The 14,672-nt window shown below is 32.9% G+C and overlaps 1 protein-coding gene across 3 annotated transcripts in view; it reads right to left on the bottom strand.

Annotated features, from left to right (window-relative positions):
• LOC143250071 (arrestin red cell-like) overlaps positions 1-14,672 on the bottom strand; it is a 59,149-nt gene that overhangs the window by 24,296 nt on the left and 20,181 nt on the right. For 2 of the 3 annotated variants that reach the window (XM_076500675.1, XM_076500677.1), the window contains exons 1-3: positions 6,438-6,862; positions 2,442-2,472; positions 468-528 (exon numbers count right to left, since the gene is read on the bottom strand). In XM_076500675.1, the coding sequence (XP_076356790.1) occupies positions 468-528; positions 2,442-2,472; positions 6,438-6,496 (151 nt within the window). In that variant the 5' untranslated portion in view covers positions 6,497-6,862. Of the gene's footprint in view, positions 1-467; positions 529-2,441; positions 2,473-6,437; positions 6,863-14,672 lie in introns of those variants that run through there. The other variant, XM_076500676.1, reaches the window with a different exon arrangement.

The following is a 14,672-nucleotide window of genomic DNA, read 5'->3' as shown; positions in this document are numbered from 1 at the left end:
TAATCATAAAAAAATTAACATAAAATACTGACCCAAATACAAGTTGAACTCAAGCAAGACTTCCATGTGATAGTAAAGTGTTACAACCACTATGATATCCAATCTTTATAATCTAATGTTAACAAAACATTCAAATCCCTAATGTCAAGTATCACATTATTTTGACTTTTTTTAATATTGGGATATCTTTCTCTAAATATAAGAAATCAATAATTCAGAAAAGTTATAAACATTTCTACTTAACTGAAATTTCAAATTGAGACTTCTTTTTGAAATAAACTACTGAACCAATTTAAATGTTACTAACAAACAGTCAAGAATTACTGATAAAGGGAGCATTCCAAAAAGAGAGTGGCTTTTAATGTACATATTGTTAACACTGTTCAACATACAAAATACACTTACCAATTGGTTCAACACTAGTTATTTAACACTGTTCAACATATTCATGGTCAAGATACACTTACCAATTGGTTCAACACTAGTTATATGATCAACAAAATCTCTTTTCCCCAGATAAACTGTTATCTAAATGAAAAGAAAAAATATTAATTACAGAATATTACATGAATTGTCAAAATATTACTGACAACAATACAAAATCTGTAACTCTCTACTATGATTTCAAATTCATTTTAAAACAAATCTTTTTTTTTCTTTCAGAACCTTTTCAAAGCATCAATATACCCACAGGTATATAAAATGCAGTAATTAATTGTGTACAGAACACTTTGCAAGGAGCTGTATTATTACATTACATAAAATCTATTTTTTGTCTTTATAAATATACCTACTTTTGTACACAGCTGAATACATACAACAGTTGTTTGCAGCATCATCCATAAAAAACTAGCCTTATAAGCTACAATGACTCAGTCAACAACAGAAAAAAAGCCCCATACCAACTTGTATACAACATATTATACTGGCATTAGCCATTGCAAAGTTAATATCTCTTACAGACTGTAGCAGAAAAAACAGAAACTGACCATTACAAAAAATATAAAATATGGTAAAATATATATCAAATACTGACTTAAAATAACAAAAATTTATACTTTTCTTTAAGTTCAAAACCTCAAACAATAGGTGCAAAGCTGTTAAAAAATACTGTGCATTTCACACACAATGGGAGCTATTTTGCATCCTTCAAGCATCCTTTTGGATCAGTGTCCATTCGACAGGCAAGCATCAAAACTGAAACATGGAGACATTGCTCAAATATTCTCAGTTATTTAAAGGTGTCCATACCATTATAAATGAAAGTTCTGTAATGCAATATATAGATGTATTTATAGCTACTCAAATCTATCAAAAATCACCTTGTAAGAGATAAACAATGCCCATACTGTATTTAGCAAAGTAAAAGTAGTTTTTCCATAAAGACTAAATTTTTCTGTTTCCTTCTATAGAAAGCAATAACTTATAAAATGAAGGAAGATATATAATAGTTGATATCTGAATAGCTATAAATTACTTAATGTCTACTTGTGGATCCCTATAATTATTTTAACAAAACAAATATTACTGTAATCCTATAGCTTAAAAACAACCAAACAAATTCAAATACTCTATTTCTTTGATTTTATCATAAAGTCAAATTCCTCAAAAACCCTTCGTATACATATACTGAAAACATATTCAAGTCAGTCAGTCTCAATAAGATTTTACACATGCTGACTTGAATATGATTTCAGTATTTGTATATGAAGAGTATATGAGGAATTTGACTTCATGATAAAACCAAACAAATTCAAATACTGTATTTCTTTGGTTTTATCATAAAGTCAAATTACTCATATACCCTTCATATACATATACTGAAAACATATTCAAGCCAGTCTTACTTAATAAGATTTTACACGAGCTGGTGTAAAACAAAATCAATAAAATATCAGCAGCTGAAGGTGATGCCTAATAAAATTAATATTTGACAGCATCCAATTTTACTTCACTACCCTGAACAACTGCAAAGTAAGATAGTTCAGAAATTTAATATACACGTCTAAAATTACTACTGTTGTAATAAACCACATATTTCAACTGTATGTGTTGTAACAGTGTGTGCAAAACACAATGTGACCACTACATGTGTAACTTTCTCGATATTGTATGTAACCCATGGGAGTTTTTGTATCAAATTCAAGACAGGCATAAATACTGAAGACTTATTGCATTCATAGTATGGACTTTTTTATTTAAACTATTTAATATCTAATAAATACATGTGAAATTTGGAAAGCTCGTCTAAACATTCAGCCCCCCTCTGATACAGATACATATATACATATTATCTTGAAGAAAAAAAAATTAATTCAGTACATTATAACAGTAAGATATTAAATATTGATATATCTTCAATTAAGGTACATTTGAAATCAGATTTAACATATATGTATATATATATGTATGTCTTGTAAATAAATTCTCTTACTACTTACCTTTCCATTTGGTGAGCTTTTCTTAAAAACACTAAAATAAACAGAATTAATATTAGTTAGAACTAAAATAATATATATCAAATTAAAATATAATAAACAAAATAATATATATCAAATTAAAATATAATAAACAAAATAATATATATCAAATTAAAATATAATAAACAAGCAGCAAAATGTAATACATAATAACTATTCAGTAAACATATGGTCGGAATGCAAAAAAAACTGTGAAAAACATATTTTAGTTAAAGTGTTTAGAAACTGTATGCAAGTTTATCAAATTATGAAAAATTACCTTGAAATTTGCATTTTATGACATGTTAGAAGAGCACTATATCATTTTCTGACACAGAAATGAATATTTCTATTAGCACTTCTTTAGATGTTTGCAAATACTTTATTCACCATGTAGGACTACAGAAACATACATATATTAACTTTCAAGTTCTTCCCCTAAGTGCATTCAAACTGGAATATTAAACTCTAACCTGTGATAAGATACAAGCTTTAACATTTTTAATTTATATGTTTAAATACAAAGTACAGAACAATGAGGTTTACAAAAGATACAAGATATGTATAGTAGAAAAATGATAAGTATGTTATTTATAGTACTTCAAAACTTGTTTAGGTTTAGTTAAATAACATAATAACAGCCATCCTGAAATCACTCCAATTTACCATCTACTGAAGGACACAATGATTACTTTTATTTCCCATGTCTATTCAATAATTTTCCAGTTAACTGAAGCTAAAATTACATCACCATACATGAAAGAAGTGAGGGTTAATAAACTGGTAGAAAAATTAAAATACTGTGTGTTAAATCAGTCTTGGGTCACATGAAAGGACATTAACCATACATGTACATGTGTATGCATGCCTACTATACACATAGCAAATTATCCAATTTGGATAATTTAATCCACAATCCAGAGTTAGAGTGGTGGTTATTTAATATGGTGTTTTGAAAATTGTTTAACAGCACAGTCTGGAAGAATCTGAATATATTCAACTAATGAACTAATTTGACTATGAAAAAATCTGTATATTGGCACAGGCTGAAAAACAAAAGTAGATATTTAATTTATATTACTTATTACTACTAATTTTTTAGTTACTCCTTAAGGTTTCTTTAAACAGAATACACACCCATAGGTGTAAATACTATGTATGTCGACAATACATTTCTGTGATAGAATAGTAATAGCCTTATGTTATTTTTGCTGAAAGCAAATACATCTCATTTGCATCAATTACAAGCTAAAAATAAGTCTTCAATTTCTCACTTCACTAATGCTTCTTTCTACTGTTAGTTTATAAAAAATAAAATCATGTTCACTAAACAATCTGCTTTGTAATCCAATAAGTTAGCTGATAAGTAAACATATTTTAGTATATGATGAAAGAAAAATTCAAAGTATTGTTTATTTGCTTTGAATTTCACACAAGCTACACAAAGGCTATCTGCTCTAACCATTCCTAATTTAACAGAAATAGACTAAAAGGAAAGTAGCTAATTAACATCATTCAATATCAAATCTGATGCTACTCTTTTACCAATGAATAGTGGGATTGGCCATAACATTATAATGTTCCATAACTGAAAGGGCAAACAAATTCACTGTAAATAAAATTCTAACCTGTGACCTTCATACTGCAAGTTGAGCATACTAAACGAATGGAGTTTCAACATAAAAATGTATAGTACATATACACAAGCATACAGTTACGACAGAAAGTGTTCATATTCCTGCGTCGTGAGTAGTTTTTTCTTCATAACTTAAAATGTATCATGACTAGAATAATGAAAGTAAAGCATATTATAAATATTATACTAACACACATCTACATAAAGTTTTATGTAAATTGAACAACAAATAAACTGTTTCTAAACAAATAACCAAACATAGGAGGGGCAAAAAGTGTTTGTGTGTCTACTTTAATGGTCAGGTGAATTACTTGTTGCAATCTCTCCTCATAGCCCTCCATGATCGATTGACAGTACTCAACTGATATTTTCTTCCATTCTTCTTTACAGAAGGCCTCCAACTCTTGCAAGTTTTTCGGGTTACGCTGATGAACCCTGGTCTTTAACTCATGCCAAAACGTTTTCAATTGGATTGAGATTGGATGACTGCGATGGCCACTTCAGAATGCTTATATGGTACCTCTGCAACAAGGATTGCACATATTTCGATGTGTGCTTAGGGTCATTGTCGTGCTGGAAGATCCAACGACGCCCAAGCTGCAAGTTCCGAGCATCATTCTTGATACTAATATATCAACGTACTCTTCTTTTTGCATGATTCTGTTGATGCAGTGAAGGCTGCCTACACCAAAAGAGCTGAAGGAAGCCCACAGCATGATCGAGCCACCTCCGTGGTTAACTGTAGGGACGGTGTTCTTTGGAAGATTTCGTTCCCCTTCTTACAGAAAATATAGAGAGCATCATTATGGCCAAAAAGCTCCATTTTAGTCTCGCCTGACCAAAGTATACTCTTCCAATAGATAAAGGGTTTATCTACATGCTATTTTGCATACCTCAAACATGCTTCTAAATGAACAGGCTTTAAATATGGAGTTCTACGAGGAAGGCATGCTTTGAACCCAGAAGAGCGTAACATGTTCGTAACTGTAGAGGTGCTTACTTCAACCCCAGTTTACCTTACCAGTTTCTGTATGTCATTACGTGTTAAACGAGGGTTCCTACTAATTTCTATGAGAACCTTCCTCTTGGTTCTCTCTGGAATTTTGGTGGGGCGTCCAGAACGAGGGAGGTTATCAGTTAATCCTGTTAGCTCAAACTTGGCAATTATGCTTTGAACAGTAGATTTTAGCACATTGAGTTGTGTACCAATACCGAAAAGAGACACGCGAGACTTGTATTTTACAATAATTCGGTTTTTTAAATCACTGGACAGTTGTATCCTGTTCGCCATGATGACCAATCAGATAATGACGGAGACAGCGCTAAATTGCCGGAAGTACATATTTTGCTGGCTAAACTCCAATAATTATGAACCCAGTGTTTTGTTCTGGAGTAATAAAATGTAGTTTATTCGCCAAACTAAAAATTTTTACGGGAATATCAGTTTTTTCACACGTTCTGAACTGTACGAACACTTTCTGCTCCTTCTATTTTTGGTTATTTGTTTATAAACAGTTTGTCATTTAATTTACAAAAAAATTATGTTGATGTGTGTTAGTATAATAATTATAATATATTATACTTCTATTAGCCTAATCGTGACACTTTTTAAGGTATGGGGAAAAAACCACTCGGGATGCAGGGGTACGAACACTTTCTGTCGTAACTGCATTTGTGACTATGACTGTAAAACACGGTTAATTTACAAGTGCACTCTATCACATTGTTTATTTTAAAATCTTTATTTACATAATATGTATACATACATACACACAATTACCGAAAACACTGATTACAGAGTATAAATAAACACCATAAAACTTAAACGAAGGGTGGTCATAAAGACTTCTTGCGGTTTGTCTGGCACTCATAATTAAGACTAATTACTATTCTTGCAGATTTTATCAAATATTTTTAGCAAAACTTCTGCTAGAAGTTTTACGTAATTATATATATAATTAATTATTAATAAATTTTAATTCATAATAGTATAACATATATATTTAGAAACGAGGAAGTTCGTGTAAACTATAACAAAATGTATCTGAAACAACTCCAGCACCATATACAAAAGCAGTCCTGCAAATAATAATAATAAAAAGTATAAATTAATACCGCTATTAACATATAACTAGTTGTACAGTTTCATATTACTTTAGGAACTTCAAAAACAATTAGTTTTATAACTGATATAAAAGCTCAGTTTTTCGCCTCTTCTGAAACCAACAGATCTAATAATTTGCCATATTTAAAATGTAGGCTTTGATCTATATGCCTAGTAATTAATTGTAATACCTTTTCATGAAAAAGCAAGAAATGTGTTTAATACGAAAATAACTTACGGAAAACACAATTTGTTTTTGTTTTCTGGGAATGGTTGCTTAGAGACAGGCTCACGCATTGTTTATGAAGGAATAAAGTACCGACACAAAGAACCTCTTCCAATACAACTTCACACAGAACCAAAACACACAAATAGAACTGCAGGAAAATAAAACGAGCCGTTATTTATTCTAGTTAATGCAACTATAAACTTTGAACTTGATGTTGCTCGTAAGCGAAACGATGCATATGTCCGCACTGTATACAGAACTCTAATACCCTACTCATCCGTTACCAAGATCGCGATAACCAGGTGACTGTCCCGACATATGCAGCTGTTAGTTGAAGGTATTCCACCCTTTTAACCTCCCCACCACCTCATTAGTGGGACGATTCCAACGGCATAAGGGTCGCCTCACTTGTACGCCGTGGGCCTGAAAACGTTCAACCAGCACAATGAGTGAGTTTGTAAGTTGTTTATGAATCATGGATAAGACATAAATACGAGCTAGTTACGTCAGTAATTTGTTACTGAAGAACAGAGGTGTGCAACTGTTCACGAACACCGATTTTAACCTTGTGGTCACATCAGCTACAAAAAGACGTAAAGTAAGTCTAGGAAATGCAGATGTTATCACCTTGGTTTAGTTCTCCAAATTCAACGTTTCAATAGTGGCTGTCCTTCGAAATCATAAAAATAATAATAAATATCAGAGCCTGTTAATCAGAGTTGTGTTTTTCTGCACATTTTTGAAACGAGGCCGATACGATAAAAAATACAATGAAAATATTACAATAAGATGCATTGTACGAAATTATATCTTTAACCTATAACTGTATTTATATTAACGTTTCTAGTCATATATCTTTCAAAATGACAAAACCTTTACTACAAGCAAAGAAAAAACGAACGTACTATCAGTATTCAAAAGTTATTTGCAAATTGGTTATGGACGTCAACAGCTTGAATGTTCGAACGGTTGGTTGTTGTTTTCAAATGTTCATGAACTTTTATTCGCAGAACCCTAATATTTGTATTTTAACCAGCATATTTAAATATAACAGAGAAAGAAATTACTTTCTAGTTTTCTGGCTGTATTTTCCCTTAAAGTTTCTCAGTCTTATAAACTGTTGCCTAATATTTCATATTTCAGATAAAGAACCAGCTTCCATTTTTAAGAAAAAATATCTCAGATAATATCATTAATGACGAGAAACCCACTTTAAATAAAAATGTATCTCAGAACAGCTAGTATGAGTATCAACACTTTTATTGGATAATGAAAGAAAAACGTTTCGATCTTATCAATAAAAGTGTCAATACCCATACTAGCCGTTCTGAGATACACTCATATTATATCATTACTTAATCTTAATTCCTTTACCTGTCGTTGGAGATAGAAGCTAAACATTTTCGTCATAGCATATCGCAGTTAAGATTTACGTTGATTTCTATTTTTATCCAGTGATGTGATATTTCATGGTTTCAAAGAGTAGAAATGGACTTTTGAGATATGGTTAGTTTTAGCAGTGACAGACAAGAAGATAAGCAGTTAGTCAACACCACCAATCGTCAACTCTTGAGTTGCTCTTTCACCAAAGAATAGTGAAATGAACTGTCACTGGCGAGCGATCGTCGGCACTGGATATAGTAAATACGTTGCGGGTTAACCTAATATTATACTTTATTTTCACTCAAAAGTTCTTATTAATAATTGTACGAGATCAAAGTACAGTTGAAAACAAGATTATAAATATTTAGGTATTAATAGTTACTTCTAAATTAATACGAACTTAACATGGTTTTCCAGTCAAATAATAGTTAGAAAACGTACACACAAAGGTTCTTCCAGTCAAGTATCTTTAACATTAAATTTATTTTTTGTTAATTATGAGCGATCGCTCTCCAATAAGCTCAGCTTCTGTTTGTTTAGGCATGTGTCCAAGAAATTCTTCTTGTGTGTTTCTGTTTATATTTGCAATTGTTATACACCCAATAAGAACCTCAAGAAAACCAAAAGATATTGGTCATATTGTCAAAATTAACCGTAATTATAAAACAGCGAAGATTTACAAGTTGATATACAATTTTTTTGCAGGATTAAATATATATATATATATAGTTATTTAAAGACTAGTCCTGATAAATTCATAAATGTGTGGATGGAATTCTATAAATAGGAATTTCTGTCAAATATATCTACACTTCCTATTCATATAAAGTTGTACATTACAGGTAGTATTTCTGCCAAGGAACAAGCCTTTCCAATGGTGAAAAACTCTTTAGGTAAGTGATAACAGACCTCTGCTAGTGACGTATGCTCTAGTGGAATTTCTGTCAATATATTTACACTTCCTATTCACATGAAGTTGTTTATCAGAGGTAGTGTTTCTGACAAAGCCTATATGTACTAAAATATAGATACATATTAACAACAGGTTAAAGAGTGAACAAGGATCGTGCTCTTGCATGTGGCGGTTATCACCATGATCGCCAAACAATTCTCACGTGGCACTCACGTGAACCACAATGTTACCGTGCTTATCGACAAGCTGGCCTAGCATAGCTAACAGGGCGGGCAGTTTCATTCGGCGTTCTTCCATTTAACACAGCCTGTTTTGGAAACCAAATAACTTTTTTTTTCTTTCCCGGAGGCAAGTTTGAAGTTTAACTTGCAATACAAATAGCTGAAAACAGTAAAAATTATATTTACACTGCTATAGTTTAAGCTGAATAGTATATTTAAAGGTGCGATATGACAGAGATAAATACTTTTATTTTTCTAAGAGAATTGTTTGTTTTGAATTTCGCGCAAAAGCTACACGAGGGCTATCTGCGCTAGCCGTCCCTAATTTAGCAGCGTAAGACCAGAGGGAAGGGAGCTAGTCATCACTACCGACCGCCAAATCTTGGGCTACTCTTTTACTAACGAATAGTGGGATTGACTGTTACAATATAACGTCCCCACGGCTGAAAGGGCGAGCATGTTTGGTGCGACCGGGTTTCGAACCCGCGACCCTCGGATTACGAGTCGAACGCCTTAACCCACCTGGCCATGCCCGGCCATTTCTTAGAGAAAGCGCGTGCAAATATAGTTCAAACAACCATCAAAACAAAAACAAAATACAGCCAATTACTACTAGTACTTGTGATGGATTAACTGTTGTACATTTGTTTTAATATCTACGTTTGTTTCTGTGTGATGCGTGCGACGTAAGTTGTTGGATGTGTATTGGGCAAGTCCCGCCTGTTCTCTAAATTGTAGATTTTCGAGTGTTAAAATCAAGAAAATAAAAAAATTGTACATGCTTAAACTTCCACTTAACGTTTATATAGAATACAGCCCTTCGGCCGTTATTCTGTAAAGCATGTTTTATTCTTTGTTGTTTTGAAATTCGCGCAAAGCTATTAGAGGGCCATTTGCACTAGCCGTCCCTAATTTAGCAGTGTAAGACAAGAGGGAAGGCAGCTACCCGTCATTACCACCCACCGACAACGCTTGGGCTACTCTTTTTACCAACAAATAGTGAGATTGATCATCACATTATAATACCCCGAAGTCTGAAAAGGCGAGCATGTTTAGTGTGACGAGGATTCGAACCTGCGACCTTCAGATTACGAGTCGAGTGTTTTACCCACCTGGCCATGTTTTACTGTTCTTACTTTAATCATTGTTAAATTATTCTCGTCATAGCAGAATTCTATCAGAATTATACAAAAACTATGGAAGACAAGTTTTCGTCATCTTCTGTGCCTATGTTCGCAACTATTATATAAATATATTTTTTCAAATATAATAATTTTTCTTCCAATAACTTACAGACTTCATCTTTAAAAAATAAACTATTATATGGGATATCTGCGTGTTATTTTCCACATAAACAGAGCTTTTCCCAAGGATTTTTTTCAACTGTACAATTATATTTTTACTTCATTTTTTAAACACATGATGCCTCATTGCACCTTATTTCTACGGGCCTAGTAACAAATAATCCAAAAAATGTAAAATATTCTAGTAAATACACTCATTTATCCATTTAACTTACTTATATACGTAATTTTTTAACTGCTCAAATATTTTTACTGGTACACAATTTATGATCAATTGCACACCAAGTAAATCCCTTCATATAAAGCTTTAAGGAAATTTGACGTTATATTTAATGTCAGTCGTGTTTGGTGTTACGTGTGTTTTCTCTGTTCTCGTATATAACCAAATGAGCGTATGATTATTTAAAGGAGAAATTTGATGTTTTAGCAGTTGTTATTGGGAACTATTATACACACGTTTGGATATCTTCGAGAGGTTATCTTAAGCATTATAACCCTGCTATTAATAGGAAATACTAGGTGTACAACATATCTTTTCTGGCACAAGTATCAATAACGTGTCATTTTGTATGTTTTATTTTACGCCACTATAATATTAACATGATGTGGACAAAGAAATTTGTGTTTTTCTTTTTACATGTGATTCAAATACATGTAACACATGTTTTGAAGACAGCGTACCACTAAATGTGTAGACAAATGTGGAAAACAGATAACTCCAGATGAACTACAGAGACGGAAGACATACACTGAATGTGCCAGTATGACACATACGAAAGCAAAAGCAATGATCAATAGTATAATAGTATTAGGAAAAATAGAGAGGAAGAGAGCGTAATAACGATGTGTGTGTTTCTCTTATTGCAAAGCCACATCGAGCTATCTGCTGAGCCCACCGAGGGGAATCGAACCCCTGATTTTAGCGTTATAAATCCATAGACTTATCGCTGTACTAGTGGGGACATGTAATAAAGACAGGATAGACATAGAAGCTGACAGACAGACAAACAGAAAGACTAACAAAGTAAGTGAGAAAAACACTGCAAACAGTTAACTGATAAAATACAAACGTTAAAAATTACTAAATAAATGATTTGATAATACAGTAAATCCTGTCTAAGCTGGAAATTGCATAGGGCGGAAACCTGTACAAGCCGGAAATATCAAAAGTTTGCAGCTTTATCGTAATATCTCTTATAAAAGGCCCTCTTATGACAGAACATGCATAACGCGGACGGAAAACTATCTTTCATCTACTTTATCTATCAAGTAGGATTAGAACTTGAGTAAGGCGGAAAAATGTTTTTGATTAAATATTAATTTCTTATTTAATTAATAATTTGTTTAAATATTAATAAATTCTCGGAAATTTTGTTACAGTAAGCATTGGTTAATTATATTCTGTTCTTTTTTTTGCCGTCATTATTCCGAGGGTCGCTATTCGAAAGAACGATTTACTGTGCTTTTGGTCGCATTGCTGATAGAAAAATAGAGAAACCGTGGGTAATAAGTAAAAGTGAAAATTCGCGCTGTTTCAAAAAATTAAGAAAAAATCAACTTCATGTGGAATGGAAAACGAATAATAAAGTATTGATGACAAGTGCTATATTCGAGGAATTTTTGAACAAATTAAATAAAAGAATGGAACAAGAAAATAGGAGTATTCTACTTTTCCTAGATAATGCAACCTGTCATCAAATATTCAACTTTCAAATGTTCGTTTGGTCTTTCTACCTCCATGTACATCATCACTTCTACTGCCACTAAATAACAGAATTATACAGTGTATAAAATCGAAATAACGAAAACTGATCCTTCAGCATGTTACTGCAAACATGGACGACTGTAAGAGAGCATCTTAAATGACCATGAAAATTGACGTGTTAGGTGTAACTGCATTTTTAAGTCATTCAATCAAATGCTTAAAGGATGAATGCGAAATAAAGTGCTTTCGAAACTGTGGATTAATTCTTGCTAATGGCGGATACTGTGGAGAAGATGAACAAAATGGAAAAGATAATGAGGAAATAGAAATTCTTTTTCTATTTACCGCAAGTGTTAAGTTATATTAAAACTATCAGACTGTATGCAGAAATGAAGAGGGAAAATGAACTTCATGAATAGGCCGTAGAATTGGCGTTCTCTATTAACCGCATATTAGAAAAACGAAACGGTTGAAATTGGACACTTTCTTCAAATTAATTTAATTAAGATTTTGTGTACTTATGTATATTTTGAATGTATATGTTTGTTCTTATTCTAATAAATACAGCAGAAACAGTACAACAACTTTATTCACAAACGTCTTACTTCCCTTGAGTCATGAAAGTATGACGTTCCGCTCAAAATTACACATAATTAACGAAATGCATGTTAAGTGTCTAAGCCAGAAAACCTGCTTAAGCCGAAAATTCACTAGGTTGCGTGAGATTCCGCCTTATACAGGTTTCACTGTACGACGACGAACTAATAAGCAGACTTGGAAACCGGGAACAATGAGGATTGTTTGTTTATTTTTGAATTTCGCACAAAGCTACTCGAGGGCTATCTGTGCTAGCCGTCCCTAATTTAGCAGTGTAAGACTGGAGGGAAGGCAGCTAGTCATTACCACCCACCGCCAACTCTTGGGCTACTCTTTTACCAACGAATAGTGAGATTGACCGTCACATTATAACGCCCCCACGGCTGAAAGGGCAAGCATGTTTGGCGCGACGCGGATGCGAACCCGCGACCCTCAGATTACGAGTCACACGCCTTACACGCTTGGCCATGCCGGGCCTCAACAATGAGGAACTCGAAAATACGCTTACTAATGATGAATGGGCGAATAGATCTAATAACGTTGGGGGCATATATATAGATTAGTTTGCTGAACGAACAGATCTGGTAAAGTTGAGACATGTGGAGTAGTTTATAACGGGTCTGATAAAGTTGAGATATGCAGATTAGTTTCCTGATAAATAAGAATTAGCACGGAACAACAGGGTAGCTGACTGAGAACAAGAAAGAACGATTAAAAGTGTAGATGAAAGTTTTCAAACATTAACACACACTCCAGATGTACTTCCACAAGGTCCTTGAAAGTGTTTCGTTTCAATAAATCAAATCTAAATTAAGAACAATAAATTTTTTTAATTATTGTTTTTCAAGTTCATATTTCACGTTGTGTTGAAGTCTTCAGAGTGCATAATCCTTCTCGTGATCACGTTTTACTAACGTCACGACTGTACAAAATTGCAACATTAAGCATCCCTTATGCAACTTCATTTCAGTGTCTACTGAAAGGCAGTAAAATACTGTATAGGAACGAGAGTAGCTAAAATAGATGACCCCACCAGGTGGCCATGGAAAAAGCAGAATATAAATACATCGGTAATTCACAAACTTGTATATATATATATAGGTGTGTGTATGACTGTTTTCAAGATAGAGAGAAAAATAACAAAACTACCTGTTTCGATTTACTTGTGTTGATATTTGAAAGTCACTGACGCTGAGTGACATGTTAGTCGTTAAACTTCACTGCAAGATGCTACACGTAACAATGACTACTTCAAACACTCTAGCCTGATGAGGGCAAATCTTCTGTATTTAAAATGCTGACATTGAAAATGTTAAGCATATTTTAAGATGGTTTTTATTATTGCTTAAATACCCCATTTTTATCCATAAGTCCTATGTATAGTATTATTCAAATACAAAGATTAAAAATACGAAATAGCTTGTTCTTTATCTGGTCTCAAGGTTTTTCTGTTTAGCCCACAGCAATATGCATATAGGAATATGTTATACGAATTGATGGGCAATAACGATAGTATAAATTTTTGTGAAAATGTAAACGTGAAACATTAAATCAAAATTCCGCACAGTTTGGCGCAGATAGTCCCCGTGTAGTTTTGCGCGAAATTCAAAACAAACGAAATCGCTCAGTTGGAAAAATATTTAACGTATAAAAACTTGAAAGTAGGAAGTGTTTTACACACACTGTCTGACCTCGCTTTGTGTAAACCTACAGAACGATTGGAGGTCAAAACCATCTGTTTAAAAAACAACAAAAAGTAGTGATCGAAATAGCACTCTTTGAATTACCCCATTCTCCTCATCTGCAGTCTATTCAAACGGTCTTTTCTTGAACACTATATTCATCGGAATACAACTCTAGATTTTTGTGTTAAGTTACTTAACTTTGAAAAAAAGAATAAGTTATTGTATATCGTTCTGCATCTATATACCAATAAATTGAAGAGGGATGAATTTCTGGAATATTTTCTGTCAGTACTTAGCATGTCTACGTGACGTGTCACCCCACTGTATATTTCAACTCAATTTTATAGTTTAACAACGTAGTATTGTAAAAACTGTGTTCTACCTCTATGCTCTTAATATTTATAATTTGGTACAGATACATTTTATCCGGTACCTA

This window comes from Tachypleus tridentatus, chromosome 1, assembly GCF_004210375.1.
Source record: "Tachypleus tridentatus isolate NWPU-2018 chromosome 1, ASM421037v1, whole genome shotgun sequence".
In the NCBI taxonomy this organism is placed as follows: domain Eukaryota; kingdom Metazoa; phylum Arthropoda; class Merostomata; order Xiphosura; family Limulidae; genus Tachypleus; species Tachypleus tridentatus.
Note: the sequence above shows the minus strand (reverse complement) of the source record. Positions and strands in the feature narration are given on the sequence as shown.